The sequence below is a fragment of the Penicillium soppii genome (assembly GCF_028829465.1).
Source record: "Penicillium soppii strain IBT 18220 chromosome Unknown utg000001l, whole genome shotgun sequence".
In the NCBI taxonomy this organism is placed as follows: Eukaryota; Fungi; Ascomycota; class Eurotiomycetes; order Eurotiales; family Aspergillaceae; genus Penicillium; species Penicillium soppii.
Genome location: NW_026643231.1, coordinates 2,008,478 through 2,023,370, shown reverse-complemented (window position 1 = coordinate 2,023,370; position 14,893 = coordinate 2,008,478). Strand labels below are relative to the sequence as shown.

Below are 14,893 nucleotides of genomic sequence, written 5' to 3'. Positions count from 1 at the left end.
GATCAACCGCGATCTACTTGGGTCTTTTGACTCTGGAATTCCTGGATAGCCAGGTCGAAATTGTGGAGTTTGGACATTGATCGGCATAGGCCTATCAGCTGCATCCCGAAGCGGAGACACGCAATTAGTGCCTTATAGAACCCCATCGCCCCTGGCCTTAAAATGTCTGGCCCTTCTGAAAATGTCTTTCAGCCTCATCTGCATTCTACGCGGTCATTTACCAGAATGGACAGCTCAGATGTGAAAATCTCTGTTGAGGATTCGAAGCCACCTCTGTCGTCACCAGTCAATGAGGGGCAGGTAAATGGACCTGATGTGTTCGAAAGACGGGGTTCCGCAGACTCGAGCACTGCAGGCGATGGGCAGACAGACGAAGGGTTTGTCCTTTCACGCAGCCTGCATGATCCCTCGGAGGAGCTTCCGATTGAACTAGTCAGTCTCGCAGATCGGTAAGTCTGATCATTCCAAAGAAAAGCATTTTTATCTAACTGGTGCTCTTCCTCAGGTTTGTTAAGTCACTGAGCGCCAAAGTACACAACTCGCCTCCCACGATCGATAAGATTTCCGAGCTATTTCAAGTCTTCTATAGCCGCGCCGAGTCCCACATCGGCACCCACATATCTGCCCTTGCCACTCGTATCAACCGGGAGCTTTTGCCTCAGCTCCCTGCAAAACCTACGCGGGGAAATCCCCTGTCAAAATTAAGCAGCAAACCTTCTCAGGATGATGTCAAGCAAGCGGGCTCAGGTCGCCAAATGTTGACCGCGTCGGAAGTAGCTGAAAGGCGGAAGGCTCGTAAGGATCTTGAAAGCAAACGAAGTGCCTTGGAGGAGGCCGCAGAACGAAGGGTCTGCGAGCTAGTTTACGACAAGATCTGGAGACACGGAAGCACACTGGATGATGTGCGGGATGAAAAGTTGCGGTCCAAAACCGCGGCTTTGCTCTTGGTTGGAATTAACTTGAAAGATCTCGGGATCGATCTAGATCTCGAATCAATCGATGAACAGAAGCAAGACGAGGCGAACGAGTTTCTTGCTCAAGCTCGAGTATATCTCACCAAGATGAACGATTATAAATACCCTCTTGGAAAGCTTCAACAGCTTGCAGCGGCCCACAAGGCTATCGTTGACGCACTCACTAAGCTCCTGCCGTCTTCTTCGTCCGCAGATGAGATCCTACCAACTTTGATCTATTTACTTGTGACTTGCCCCCCTGAAGGAATAAACATTATCAGCAATCTAGTATTCATCCAGCGGTTCAGGTCATCAAGCAAAGTTGATGGAGAGACCGCTTATTGCTTGACCAACCTCGAAGCCGCGATAAGCTTTTTAGAAAACGTCGATCTTTCTACATTGCGCGCCGATGAACTGCAGGATGGCCCTCTCAAAACCCCCGAAACAACAACGCCCTCTTCAGAACATGTTGATCCTTTCCGGCCATCCAAAGAGACTGCAACATCATCTTTAACAATTGTATCTGCATCGCCGGAATTGTCAAAGCCAGAAATTAAAGAGCCTACCGCGTCGACATTACCCAGACCCCGCCTCGCTACCACGCCACAGCAACGACGTCTCAGCAACCTTTTCCAGCCCCCTGCCAAAGTACTCGGGGCTGCAAATGATGCCGTTCGAACCACTGCGGATCAAGGTTTGAAAAACATCGGTGCTACCTTGGACAGCAGTTTCAACTTTCTTTTTGGTCGTTTAAAGGAAATGCAAAGTAACCAACCACTGGAGGGAAATGGGCCTGTGCTTCCAAAGACATTGGCCGAAGCTCGTCGTCTAGTGACCCTGCCGCCTGCTTCTGCAACCAACCAAATTCTGACACAGGGAGAATTGGCAGCGATCAACTCTGTTTCTGTGGACGAAAGCACGCCTCTGCGCAGCAGCTCAAGGCTCACAGAGCCCTCCAGCGGTGGTCCTACCCCTCGTGACCGGAGTGTGGACAGTACCCGAACCCAGGGCAGCGGCAAAAAGTCCATCACTACATCGCTGCGCGAAGAGTTTGCAAATAATTCGCCGATCAGCCCAACCCCCCTAGAATCAATGCGAAGCTTTGGCAACACGCTCAACCCTCTGAACCACATTCCGGGCATGATGAAGAGCTTTAGCCGCAACATGCCAGAGACTCCCACGGGTAACTCCGTATCCCCTTCTGGGCTTGACCGGTTTAAACCATCGCCTGCTTTGACTGAAGGCGCCAGTAGCGCAGCCAGCCCGCTCCCTAATTCTTCATTGAAGATCGATCCTCCAATTCAGCGTTTCCTTGAGACACAAGACGTGCGCGATCTCCGTATCGGGGATGTGGCTCTTCTGCTAGAAGATTATAAGAGACTTGCCGCAGCTCTCTCCAAACCGTAATCCCGGGCGGACAGATTCATTTTTGTCTCGGTCTCCCTTTTTTTCACAACTTTGGAAAGTAAATGTCTTTCTGCATCATGGGCTGGCGGCGTTATTAAAGGCATCTGATATTCCATTTCTTGTTGACGAACAAACTTTAGATAGCATACATAGTTTGGCTTATTCGTGTATTGTGCATACAAGACATATTTGAGCATGATATAATTAAAACGTGGTATTCTTCCTGCGTAGAAGCATAAGAAAAATTAAAGAAAAGTCAGGCGTAAAAGGGGTATTGAGCAAGAATAATAGTCAAGTCTCGCGGCTGGTTAACACGGGGCTCTTTTCAGAGAATCAGTACTAATGACTCTAGGGGTGTCGTCCGCGAAGAACCTCTGCACCTCCACTTCTCATCTCGGTTAATTTGTTCGTCAACTCCGAACTCTGAGTTTCAATCTGATCATGGCGGCGCTTGACTTCGCCTTCAAACACAGCAGCTGTGTGGCGGCGAGCGCGTCTAAGATTTTTCATTTCCGAGAGAAGATGGGTAAAACGGTCTATCATTTGATCACCGCACTCCTCCCATTCATCCATGGACATATGAGACAAATAGATTTGGCGTTCTTGTTCGGTCAAAGCCAGGAGATGAGAGACAGCGTTCTTTGGCTCGTGGGTATCTGGGACAAAATGTGGTGGGTTTGGCGGCAGGGAGGGTGATTTGACGGGAGGAGGTGTGGGGGACTTGTCAAATGGCTCGGCTTGCAGCTCGGAAAAAGACTTTTGATAGAGCACTTCTGGGGGATAATCTGCTTCCAGCGGTCGCTTTTTGTTATGAATGACAGTGTTGCGGCGGCCTCGGGCTGAGTGCTCATGCGATTTTTGCGCAAAAAATGGATCCTGCATGGTGTCATCGACATCCAGTTCGGTTAGGCTGGTCATGTCAAAGGGATTGGTTGAGTGACTGATTTCTCGTCTATCATCCGCGCGGATGGTGGGGTCCAGGCCATCATCACTCCCACCGTCACTGTCGGTGTGGTCCCGGTAGGCTATGACGCTGGGCGGCCGACTAAGGTCTGGCGGGGGCTGGGAGTGGTGGCGAGTAGGTGATATATCGAGTCTCTTGTCAAGTTGTTCAAGAAGAGAGGGTTTGGGTGGACTGAAACGTGTCCTGGGAGTCGCTGACATGTTTTGAGGGAGAACAACCTTCCTAGGCCCAGTAGGAGGAAGCATTTGACCCAGTTTCCGAGGCTTGGCCTTGGGCTGAGGATCGGCGACTTGGGGCTCCGGGTCAGAGTCAATAGTGATGGGCTGCCGGGACGAGTTTCGCTTTCTGCTTGCAGACCAAAAATTTTCTAGGCGCTTGCTCAGTGGCTCCTCGGTCGTACGCGGCTTGTGCGACACTTGCCAGCTGGCTGCTTCGTCGGTCTTTTCATCATCTCCGCCATCTCCACCAAGAGACGAAGTAATTGGACTTCCGAAATCTTCGATACCATCTGAACCGAAGCCCTCGTGCTTGGGTTGGCCACCCAGGCCTTCATACCAGTTGGACCCGTAGGTTTGCCGTCCAGGTCGGGGCTGGTACATGGGCTGCGAATCATGGTTGGTGTAAGCTGCATTGCTGCTCGATGCTGCCTGGGATTTGTTGTCCTCAAATCCATAGACGCTTGTACCTGCAACGGTTGAATCATCGATTGCCTCCACATCAGTATCAAACACACCCCTGTCCCGAATTTCTCCATGCGGAGTAATTGTGCGGGGCTGGTTTGGGAATTGAGACACCACATGGGATTCTAGCGGTCCGCCTCTGCCATTGCTGGCCGTAGTACCTGGACCGAAATGCATGGGGGGTACTTCAACTCTGGCCAAATCTGCACGTTGCTGGCGCGACTGGGCCGTAAGTGTGCTGGGGGCTCCGCGAGGCTGCCCACCTTCTTTCGAGTGGACATAATCACCCACCCCCATGGCTACTAAAAGCCGAAAGTCAAGGGGAGATGAATTGCTCTCAAATTGTGTTGACAATTTTACGGTGATCAGTGAAAAGCAACGATCGTCGGGCAAACGCGATATCACCGCGTGGTCACGTGCCCATGATTATGTGACAATATACACAGCCCGATAATCTTGTTCTTCTGTTTGAACTATATTTTTGCTCAGATACTGCAGAGACTTTAACTAGAGCTGTTACTGATCGATTTGATGTGTAGCTGATATGGGGTATATTGGGAACCAGTTTCGTTCTAGCTGGAAGTGTCATCAATATGAAGATTCTCTAGGTTGTATGCGACACTCCTGCCGCGTTTCTTAGCTTTCTCGAAGAGCTCGGCCGCTTTCTGGAGCTCGGCCGCTTTTCTTTCAGTCGCAAGCCTATGTCCTCGCCTTACCTCTAAATAGCCTGGAGCTCCATCGATAAGCATTTGATCATTGCTGTAGTCTCCATCAAAGTCAACTGGCAATGAGAGCGCGGAGAATGACAAATCGCCAATCCAAAGAGAGACCATTCCTCTGAGTTCAAGCAATTCAGGTGAATCGGAGTATGGTGGAGATGCAAGAAGCTGGTCCATGCGCGTAGCAATCTGCTGCGCCTGTTCTAGCTCTTGTGCTCTGATTGAGCTGATGGCAGCATCTATCTTGCTTTGCTGCTTTCGATGCTGCCAGGATTCAGACTCCGAACCTTCGTCCTCAGTAAACTCTTCGGACTCTTCTTCTTGGCGGATAGCAGCATCTTTCCTGGCCTTTTTGCTTTCGTTCTGGGTGACATAAATCCACAATCCAAACATTGCAGGATAGAAATGCAATGCAGAAACTGACTGAGGCGAAGATTTAGAGAACGGATGATTGAGAATAAGTCGTTCATAGTACTCTCTGGCTTCCGCAAAGCCCTTTGCTGTAAAATTCAAGGGTGTGTTATCCGCCTCATCTGGCGTGTTGCCGAAACTGGCGGATGTTTCCTGTTGATCTCGGCGCAGCAGGATCTCAGCACCAATACCCCACCTTGTTTCGTTGCGGACATCCATTTGGAAGCCTCTGTAATTTTCACGCAGGATCAAGCCCCAGGCTCTTCCGGCTCGAACGTAGTCTCCTTGGAGCATGCATCGATGTAGGATGGCCGTCAGCGCCCCGAGATGTTGGAAGCGAATGTTGCCTTGCTGAACTGACTGAGGAGGGTAGATTGGAGTGGATAAGTCCGCTAGGGCTTTTATTTGGCGTGCGGTGGTATTCCTTCTTATGCCTTTATCTTTAAGTGGCCCATGTGGGAAGTGCCCTTGTGGTAATTCTTGATGAGAAGGGAAACCAGCGATTCGATATTGATGGGATTCGTTTGGTGTCAGTACCAAGGAAGGGCCCGCAGGCTCATATTCTGTGCCCGATGCAGCATCGGTTGTTTCGCCATCCAGGCCGTCTTCACTCGCCACGCTCTTGCGTTTGCGATCATACTGAGACGTGCGGGAACCGGATTGTTGAAGCCAGGGCGGTAGTGGAAGGGAGAAAACCGAAGCCGAAGGCGTAGACGCCATCAGGATGGGTCTTCCATACACACCAAAATAGGTGGGAGCTGTATAAGGACCTTTACCAATTTTGCGATTTTGCGGATGGAAGATGGCGGAAGAAACGATGCCTGAGGCAAATCATATCGGAGCACAATCACTTATCTTCTATCAGGTAGACACATCCGCCCAGAGGCCATATCACATCCTCCTTTTTTCTTATTCCCTTACATCTGATTACTCTTCCCCCCCTTTTATTCGTTTCTATTCTGTCTCCTGTTGACTTCCCAAGCGGCTTCACCTCTGTGAGTGCAGCCACCTTAGCTCCGAGTTTAAAGGCTCTCGGCGGTTATACCACTCGGAGTGGGCTGTCCCTGGGAGTGGTCAGACAGCTCGAGACATTTTGATCATCTTGACTGCTATTGTTCGTATTGGTGAAACTAATTGTCTTACACGTCTCGTACTTGCAAGCAATACGATCAAAATCTCTGTCATATTACCAATCCTTTGTTCCTACGGCCCGACACGGACTTTAGAACCCCAGCCGAGAAACCAACTGCCTCGACCCTACCGATCCCAACAACCAGCCCATTATTTCCCTTTGAATCCTGACCACCATCGCTTCCATCGCTGTACCTAGTATTCATACAGTCGCCGCCGCTAGCCATATGCTTCGATGGCAGTGAACGCCTGACATCCTGCAGCGATCTCAATTGCCACAACTACTATGGGACAGTCCTCTTCTACACAACGTGACCCACCTAACACCGGCTATCCGACACACCTTGAACCTTCACGTGGCGCGAACACGAGGGATGAAGACATGAATCATAGACAGGCGGCTGAACACGACGGAGGAGGTGATTATTCGGACAGACCCAGCGGGGGCGAACACAACATGGCGTCGGACAATATGGCGTCGGACCATCCAAATGAGAGCCAAGAAGCGTGGCAACAATCCACACGATTCTCGCGACCCATGCGGAGTATCGAAGAGGAGGATGGCGGCCACGAGTATGAGATGCCATCACGTGAAATGCGCAATGCAGCGTTCGCTCGAATGGCAGCGCGAAGACAATCGACAATGTCAAGGCTGGGTTCTAGGATACTCCCCGACACAGTCATTCGCAATCTTTTCAACAGTCAAGAGGAGACTCCGGCTGAGGGCCATGCACACCGGCATGGGCTATTGAACAGAACTATCCCAAGAGTTGAGACCACTGGTCGATTTAGTCCGTTTAGCTCTAGAGGAATTACTCGACGACGGTCGGCTCGGGCGCCTTATTTTATTCCCCCGCGTGCGGAATCCGTTGGGGCTCCAGATGGTCCGACAAATTTGCCGTTCGTTGATCCTGCAGATCAAATACCGGAGCCTACAAGGGCTTCCTGGCGTCGCAGTGTTCGGCTGAACCGTATGCGCCACTCAATCTCATCTCCTATCTCTCACATGTTCGGTCAACCACAAATAAACTTGCACGAAAATTTGGCACCCGCGATGTTAGATCAGTCGCTTGAGGAGAGAGCCATGGACACTCATATGGATCTTGGTGAGCTGCCTCATGAGCTTGATTCAGTGGAACCGGCCATACAGCCTGGTGAGTCGTCAATCCCTGGCCAACCAAGTCCCGCCTTGATGCGCCGTCTTCCGGGTATCATCAGAGCGAGATCAACCAGAGTACTACGACGAGAGGAACAGACCCCTCTTTCAAGAGTTCTTCAACTTGCCGCGGCCGCAATTGCGGCTCAGCTATCTGGCACTGCCGGCCCTGCCTTGCCCAACATCCAAGCATTGGGGAACGATGGAATTGATGGCTCTCTGGAGAATTTCATTCAGAGTTTACAGCACGCGACATCTGGTCAGGCCCAACCGACAGCGCCAGGAGAGGGACCGAGCAATGCTGCCAACAACGAAGCACCTGCGCAACCCGTCAACTTTTTGCGTGTGTTTCGATTCGCCAACTCGGAAACACCTGCAGGCTCAGGTGTTCCAGGGGAGAACACACACGGTGCACCTGAACACGCAGCGGATACCATGGACGTTGATGGCGATGGCGAAGGACGGACCGTAACACTGGTAGTCGTTGGAGTTCGCTCTGTTCCTGCTGGCAATGGAGGAAACAATGAGCAGCCACAGCATGCAGGCCCTGGAGGCCCTGGTTTAGATGCTTTGCTTGGTTTGCCATTTCTGCCGCCTAATGCTATACCGCGACCCCAGGAACTTCCCCTTAATTCTGCGCAGCGGGGTGATGGACAATCCAGATTCCACGTCCCTCGTCACTCAAGCCATGCAGGAGCACCTCATCCATCCGCTGGAGCTCCGGAATTTGTGCGTCCATCAATCCCTAGTGCTTCTAGGCGGCTGTCAGATACCGGGCCCCATCTGTCTGCATTATCCGAAAGTCCTCCAGGACCTCGCCCGCCACCATCAACTCCAGCGGAACAAGGTGCATCTGCCGTATCCTCGGGCACTTCCACCCCGAGTCGTAGGCCATCATCCGCTTCTGCGATTGCGTCAGATCTTCTTCCCCATCTTCGCGAGGGTCAAATAGTGCAGCCAACGACGGAGTCCACTGGCCCGCCCCCGGTATTCAATACTGCCCATCAGCGACGGCGAAGTGATTCTGAGTATGCTCGCCACCGAGGACTTGGATCCGGTTCCATTCGACGCAATGGAATGGTTGAACCCGACCAGCCTCCACCAAGCGGAGGTCGCAGCTGGTTAATCTATGTGGTTGGAACTAATCTCTCGGAGAATCATCCTGCTTTGACCACCCCAAGTCTTTTCACAGATGTAAGAATTCCCATTGATCGTCATTCAGACGCATTATTGACGATAACACAGAACCCAACTTATGAAGACATGATCCTCCTTTCGTCCTTGTTGGGTCCAGCAAAACCTCCTGTTGCCTCGCAAACTGACATTAACTCCGCAGGCGGATTGTTCCGTCTTGTAGAGTATGGTGGCTCCTTGGTAGCAGAAGCTGTGGAAGGTGCTGGCGCCATTCAAATTCAGGACGGGGAGCGCTGCTTGATCTGCTTAAGTGATTATGAGGTGGCCGAAGAAGTTCGAGAGCTTGGAAAATGCAAGCATATCTACCATAAGGAGTGCATAGACCAGGTTTGTTACCCTGTCCAACTTTGTCTCGGTCTTTTCAATCATGCTAACTATTACTTAGTGGTTAACCACTGGGCGAAACTCTTGCCCTCTATGCCGGGGTCAAGGTGTTCACGAAAACTCAGCATCTGATTCTGCTCCGCCTCCAGCCCCAGCTCCACCCCCAACTGGAACGGCCGTCTGAAGATTTCCACCCAAAGCATTGCCAACCTGGCTGTTACGTGAACCTTCCCCCCGATTCCGACCTTTGTACCCTTTCTTCTTTCCCTTTTAGCATGAAGCGTCTGCTTAGAGCTTTTAACAACTCTTTTTCATGGATATCCCCTTTGCATTTCAGTCTTGCGCATCAACTTTTGGGTGCTTTTATCATGTTCGGGTTATTGGAAGCTTACACTCAAGAGCTTGGGAAACTATAACTCTTGCTCTTTTGAGCCTCCATACCCAAGACATAATGACCATTCATGGCGGGTACATATTTAGGTATCAATTGTTAGGCTAAATCTGTTTCTTGGTATCTTGAGTAGGATAAATTATTCTCTTACTTCCTCTCCATACACACGGAGTAATATACATGGCCTCCGAGGCCGGCGGGCGTGCCCCGCGGATGACTCAGCAAAAAAACCCCCCTTGGGCGCCTGTGGGCAGGACACTTGATTGATTTGGTTTTTGAACAGCAATTTGTCCTAGTTCACTGATCCTCGAAGCTTTGAGGATAGAATAACAGGCTCATTTCAAGCGATAGCACCAAAATTGACCTTACTGAAGCCGAAAAACAACCAAATTTTGATCGATAAGAAACTACCCTTTACTTCCAGTCGAAGTCCGCAAAATCGAACCGAACTCCAGCGTCCCCCCCCCCCAAACCTCACAACTATACTTGTACATTCAACTCCACCATGACCTCCCCAATTCGTGTCACAGTTCTCATTTCCGGTAATGGCTCGAACCTGCAAGCCGTGATCGACAAAATCTCCGCCGGTCAGCTCAACGCAACAATTGTCCGTGTAATCTCCAACCGCAAGACTGCATTTGGTCTCGAACGTGCAAGCAAAGCAAACATCCCGACCCATTATCACAATCTCGTGAAGTACAAGAAACAGCACCCCGCGACAGCAGAGGGCATACAGCTTGCGCGCGAAGAATATGATGCCGAGCTCGCGAGGCTGATTCTTGCCGACGCGCCGGAGCTAGTGGTCTGTCTCGGCTTCATGCACATTCTCTCACCACAGTTCTTGGAGCCTTTAGAGGCTGCTAAGACGAGGATTATTAATTTGCACCCCGCACTGCCGGGGGCATTTAATGGTGTTGTAAGTCATGAGACTAGTGTCAATTAGCTGATACGAATATGCTAATCGTTACACTCTTGTTAGAACGCGATTGATCGTGCTCATGCTGCGTGGTTGGAGGGCAAGATCGACAAAACTGGCGTTATGATGCACGATGTCATTTCCGAGGTGGATATGGGTACACCAATCTTGGTCCGGGAGATCCCCTTCCGAAAGGGTCAGGATGAGAATCTTGAGGCATTCGAAACTCGAGTCCATGAAACTGAGTGGGGGTTGTCATTGAGGGAGTGGACTTGGTGCTGAAGGAACTAGAAGCTCAAAAACAAAAAGGCTCGAATGCATGAATACCCCTTGTGTCTTGGATGACGCGATACTGGAAACCGGACGAAAGGATAATGCGCTTCTTGATCTGCGTCATGTTCGACCTGTGATCGGGCTGCGAGCACTTGAATCCACTGTGTCTCGTCTGGTCTGTTGACGATTTATGACTATATATCATGTATGATTCCAGAAAAACAAGAAGAGATGAGTTACATGTACTTGGTACTTGCTGTTGTATCTCTCAATATGAGATCGGAGTCGTGCGCCATGCATTGAGACAAAATCAAGACTCGCACAAACAGCCGAGGGAAGCCAAGAATGCAAATCTCAACTTATGCCGAGACGGCCCAGGATCCAAAACACCCTTCGTTCATGTTGGTCTGGTAATTAGACACTCGGAAATGAGATATGGAGAAGCATAAAACGATGGCGCCTAGGGCCAGATGGGTCTAACGCAAAACCCATACGGACAATGAACAAGGGGGTATGAAATTGCAATCATCTCACCGGTCAAGTTCTCATCACATGCCAAGCACGGTAGTCGCACCTTAGTTCTCCCCTATCATTATCCTGGAATGGTCGATGCTTTAACAAGGAAAAGACAGGCAGCAATCTGACTGCGTCTCTTGTGCGTTCTAGGCAATGATTCGGAGCCACGCGACACATCCTACACGTGTACACCCCCCTTGTTCTGATCCCAGACCACAAACCACAAACTGCAGACCGCAACCCCGATGGAAGCTAAAGCGATAGAGAAAGTTCAACGCCTAGAACCAAACGGGAAAGGTTTGCGTGGTCCATGCAGTGCAACCACGAGCGAAAGTCGGCAATCAGAAGCGCTGCAACGCTGAGCCGTTGAGCCTATGATCGTTGCGCCAAGGTGACAGATCAAACCCAATTCCCAAAGTCTTGGTTCTCCAAGGGCTCCACCGGAATCTGTGGGTTTGCGGATTGCTTTTTGGCCCCCCGACTTCACCGGCGTCAACTCAATTAAAGGGTTTTCCGTCAGGATCGGCCGATGCCATGACCCCTTTGGGCGAGGACTGGGATCTGTTCCGGTGGGGGCTACTCTTGAGTCATTATTAATTTGGTTCTTCGAGATTGTATAGGCTGAATGTTTCGTGTGATGATCCTTACTTGATTGATATTTGAATTAGTTATGAAGTCGGGGCAATAAGTCCCGACTGCCGTGAAGGCTGAGACTGATGATTTTCTGTATAAATTCGCAATCTATTCCGTACTGTCAATAATATCCACCAGGTCATACTAGTGTAGACTATTGCTGTCCATGGTTAGTGTTAAAGAACAAGGCTCAGTACATTTAACCCGGTCTGCCAACCAATTAAGGGCTTGTGGGATTGCGGGCCGAGATAATCTTAGGGCCAGCGGCAGTCAATCAAATGCTTTTGTTCATATATGCTGTACGGAGTAAGTTGATCGAACAATCTAATAAAATCTCTTTTTGTTATTTTCTAAGCAATTAGCAGGGCTGAGGTCCAAGACAGAGACGATCGTTGCAGTATATAAAACTCCAATTTCATGATCACCGCACGTACCTTGCAAATCCCAACGCCATATGATCTTCAATAAGTCCACTAGAGAGCCACCAGTATAACGATGATCCGACTCGTCGACAGCCCCTGGAACCTTGTTGCTCTCGAAATTTACCTAATTAGGCATGGTGCCTGATGGGGATAGTATTGTCTGCCACAAGCGTTGAAACTACAACAAACTTGCGGAGATACTTCCTATACCAGCTTCCTGCATAATTATGAATGTACTAAAAGAGTTAAAAGATAGACACAATATTCCAAGGAGCCTCAGAGCCATTAAAAAAACCACCAATGTGGGCGCGCAGTCATAAACAGGTCAAGCTGATTCGCTGTAAGTTTTCTTTAGCGCCGTTGTACTCCGGGTTATCTCTCACCCACATGGAGATAGTGCACGGTCCAGCCATACATTTCTATATATGGTATGGTATATGTAGTATCCATGTGAATTTTTGGGTTGCTCCGGGGTTATTATTCTGTACATTATCACATTATAACCAATCATGCGTGGTCTTAATCTTGTTTTGTCTCTCTCCAGCTATTCAGGTATATCGTATCAAACTAATGTTACAAGTCGAATTATAGATCATGCGCCTTTAATGACGGAGCTACCAACTGGATTGAGATATTTAAGCCGATACTGGAGTCGATCCAAGGCTTTGAGTCTTAGTGTCATTTTTCGATCTACCAGGTCCACCCTCCTCTGTCAAACCATCGTCGATCAGGCACATTGCCGGTCGAACCCCCTGGTCAGATAATAACTTTGTATTAAGATAATAGGGGATAATATAACGAATATTCCAATAGATGGCCAATATACCACATAAAAAGAACCAGTTATTCCGCAGATAGAACATCAATTGCTAAAATTACCTAGAAGAAGAATGAAAAATGAAAAAAGGAAGGAAAAAAAACGAATTACCCACCATGAATCATAGTGCAGAACTATCGTTTGTCCAATCCCCGAATGAGGGCCTCCAGTTCCCACAATCAGCGTTAGCTGCCTCCACTCGGAACCGATCTTCATCACCAGAACGTTTTCGGCATTTTTCATCTGCGTTGGCGTCCTGGAAGGTTTCAGAATTGCCGAGTGAAGTGACTTGTGGGACTCTCCGTCTTATTATTCATGGATGACAGATATTGCTGATTTGCGGATCATTTTGATCTTGACATACCTACTCCGTACTTGGTTATTATCTCGGATTTGAATCAGATCTGATTATGTTTTTACTACTACTAGTAGAATATACAAGACAAAAAATTTGAGAAAATTTAAAGATGGAAAAAAACCATCTCTACGATATTGCATAACAGATGTCTTGGAAGACTCATGAACAAGTTGTTGTAACCCCCCAAAAAAGGAAAAAAAAATTTGGTTTATCCGAGTACGAATACTTAGCTTATATTGAAGCCAAAAAAAATGACTCGGGGAGTCCGGGACAGATCCAGTTGACAGACGCTATGATATCCTTATGCATAGACCCGGAGCCCTAACTTGAATTGCTTGGATGTCATGTGGCTTGAGGATCGTCGCCCTGACCTCGCCCCCCTTTATTTCTTTTTTTTTTTTTTTTCGGTTTTACACTCTTAAAATATTATTCTCTTACGCCGAGACCCGAGACTCATCCGCGGAGATCAGCTCTGTATGTATGATAAAAATAAATGACGTTCAAGATGCTTTGGATCCGCTTGATCTTCAGAGAATAGGAGTAATGACAAGTCTCAATGGAGCATTTACCATGTAGTATATACAAGCCGAGGTACACATCAAAATCATTAGTTTAATTGAGCTATGACTTGTTCTGTAGACTACTTACTACATTTTATACCAAGGCCCATCAGCTCCGCTGGACTCCGCTATAGAACCCTTGGATTGAGCTTTTATATTACAACGTACTTGTTTTATGTACGGAGTAGGAATTATATATATACATTATTTTCGGAAAACTACTTTCCGAAAATCAGCCCATAGTATAGATTCCACTTTGTATTCCATTCTAGGATGTAGGGAGCTCGTATTGGATACGGAATACCTGTCGGTCGCAGATCTCACGCTTTGGCTTCTGATTATGACCGGAGGCTGGGCCGATACCAAAATAGAATAGAAAGAAATTAGAAGAAATTCTTACATTTAGTCGATTTACTAGAATATTGTGTATAACCGGGCCTTACATTTTTTACACAAAATTACAGACCTTGCGAAGGAGGAATCGACAACCAAACTATAATACAACCAAAATTATCAATATTTCCATCATCATACCTGCAGAGAACGCTATATTCAAGGTTCCAATTACTTAGGTAATAGATGGCCTATTGTAGTAATCTTGGCCCGATATCTTAAAAACTACGCGTGAGTTGAACGTGCTTAATGACCGGCTTCGGAATCGTTTAGAAAGGTAGAAAATCCTTATATTGACGTTGACCTAATCGTCGTAAGCTTAGTTCTATTAAAGAATCTACTTATATTAGTTTATCGATTACTTCGATGAAGTAGGTGCTCCGATATAATAGTTATAAATTATAATCCTTACTAACGATTATCGATATCATTAATCGATAGCTCAGTTTATATAGACTTTAATGCGCTTAGAACTACTAAAAATGTATAAACCAAGCTTAGCGCTTGATAAATATTAGATTTGTTCTTCCTATTATAAAACATACTTACAAAAATCGTAAACAGTGCTAAAATCTTAGTATAGAACTATATTATAGTCCGAATTAGAAAATTCTTTGCTACTATAGCTACCCGCTACGCTAGTTATAATACTTCCTGGGCAAGGGTCTATACTAC

The 14,893-nt window shown here is 48.2% G+C and overlaps 5 protein-coding genes across 5 annotated transcripts; 3 read left to right on the top strand and 2 right to left on the bottom strand.

The window, feature by feature from the left end:
* Positions 1-162: 162 nt before the first annotated feature.
* On the top strand, positions 163-2,360 carry N7529_000768 (VPS9 domain-containing protein; the record flags this gene model as incomplete). The annotated part of the gene is made up of 2 exons (XM_057236299.1): positions 163-449; positions 506-2,360. 2 exons carry the CDS (start codon positions 163-165, stop codon positions 2,358-2,360), a joined length of 2,142 nt encoding a protein of 713 aa, XP_057103102.1.
* A 348-nt stretch (positions 2,361-2,708) lies between these two features.
* On the bottom strand, positions 2,709-4,301 carry N7529_000767 (uncharacterized protein; the record flags this gene model as incomplete). Its single annotated transcript, XM_057236298.1, has 1 exon — positions 2,709-4,301. One exon carries the CDS (start codon positions 4,299-4,301, stop codon positions 2,709-2,711), a length of 1,593 nt encoding a protein of 530 aa, XP_057103101.1.
* Positions 4,302-4,576: 275 nt separating this feature from the next.
* N7529_000766 (uncharacterized protein) lies at positions 4,577-5,854 on the bottom strand (the record flags this gene model as incomplete). Its single annotated transcript, XM_057236297.1, has 1 exon — positions 4,577-5,854. One exon carries the CDS (start codon positions 5,852-5,854, stop codon positions 4,577-4,579), a length of 1,278 nt encoding a protein of 425 aa, XP_057103100.1.
* Positions 5,855-6,551: 697 nt separating this feature from the next.
* On the top strand, positions 6,552-9,123 carry N7529_000765 (RING-H2 finger protein; the record flags this gene model as incomplete). The annotated part of the gene is made up of 2 exons (XM_057236296.1): positions 6,552-8,942; positions 9,001-9,123. 2 exons carry the CDS (start codon positions 6,552-6,554, stop codon positions 9,121-9,123), a joined length of 2,514 nt encoding a protein of 837 aa, XP_057103099.1.
* A 712-nt stretch (positions 9,124-9,835) lies between these two features.
* N7529_000764 (phosphoribosylglycinamide formyltransferase) lies at positions 9,836-10,528 on the top strand (the record flags this gene model as incomplete). The annotated part of the gene is made up of 2 exons (XM_057236295.1): positions 9,836-10,246; positions 10,310-10,528. 2 exons carry the CDS (start codon positions 9,836-9,838, stop codon positions 10,526-10,528), a joined length of 630 nt encoding a protein of 209 aa, XP_057103098.1.
* Positions 10,529-14,893: the final 4,365 nt, after the last annotated feature.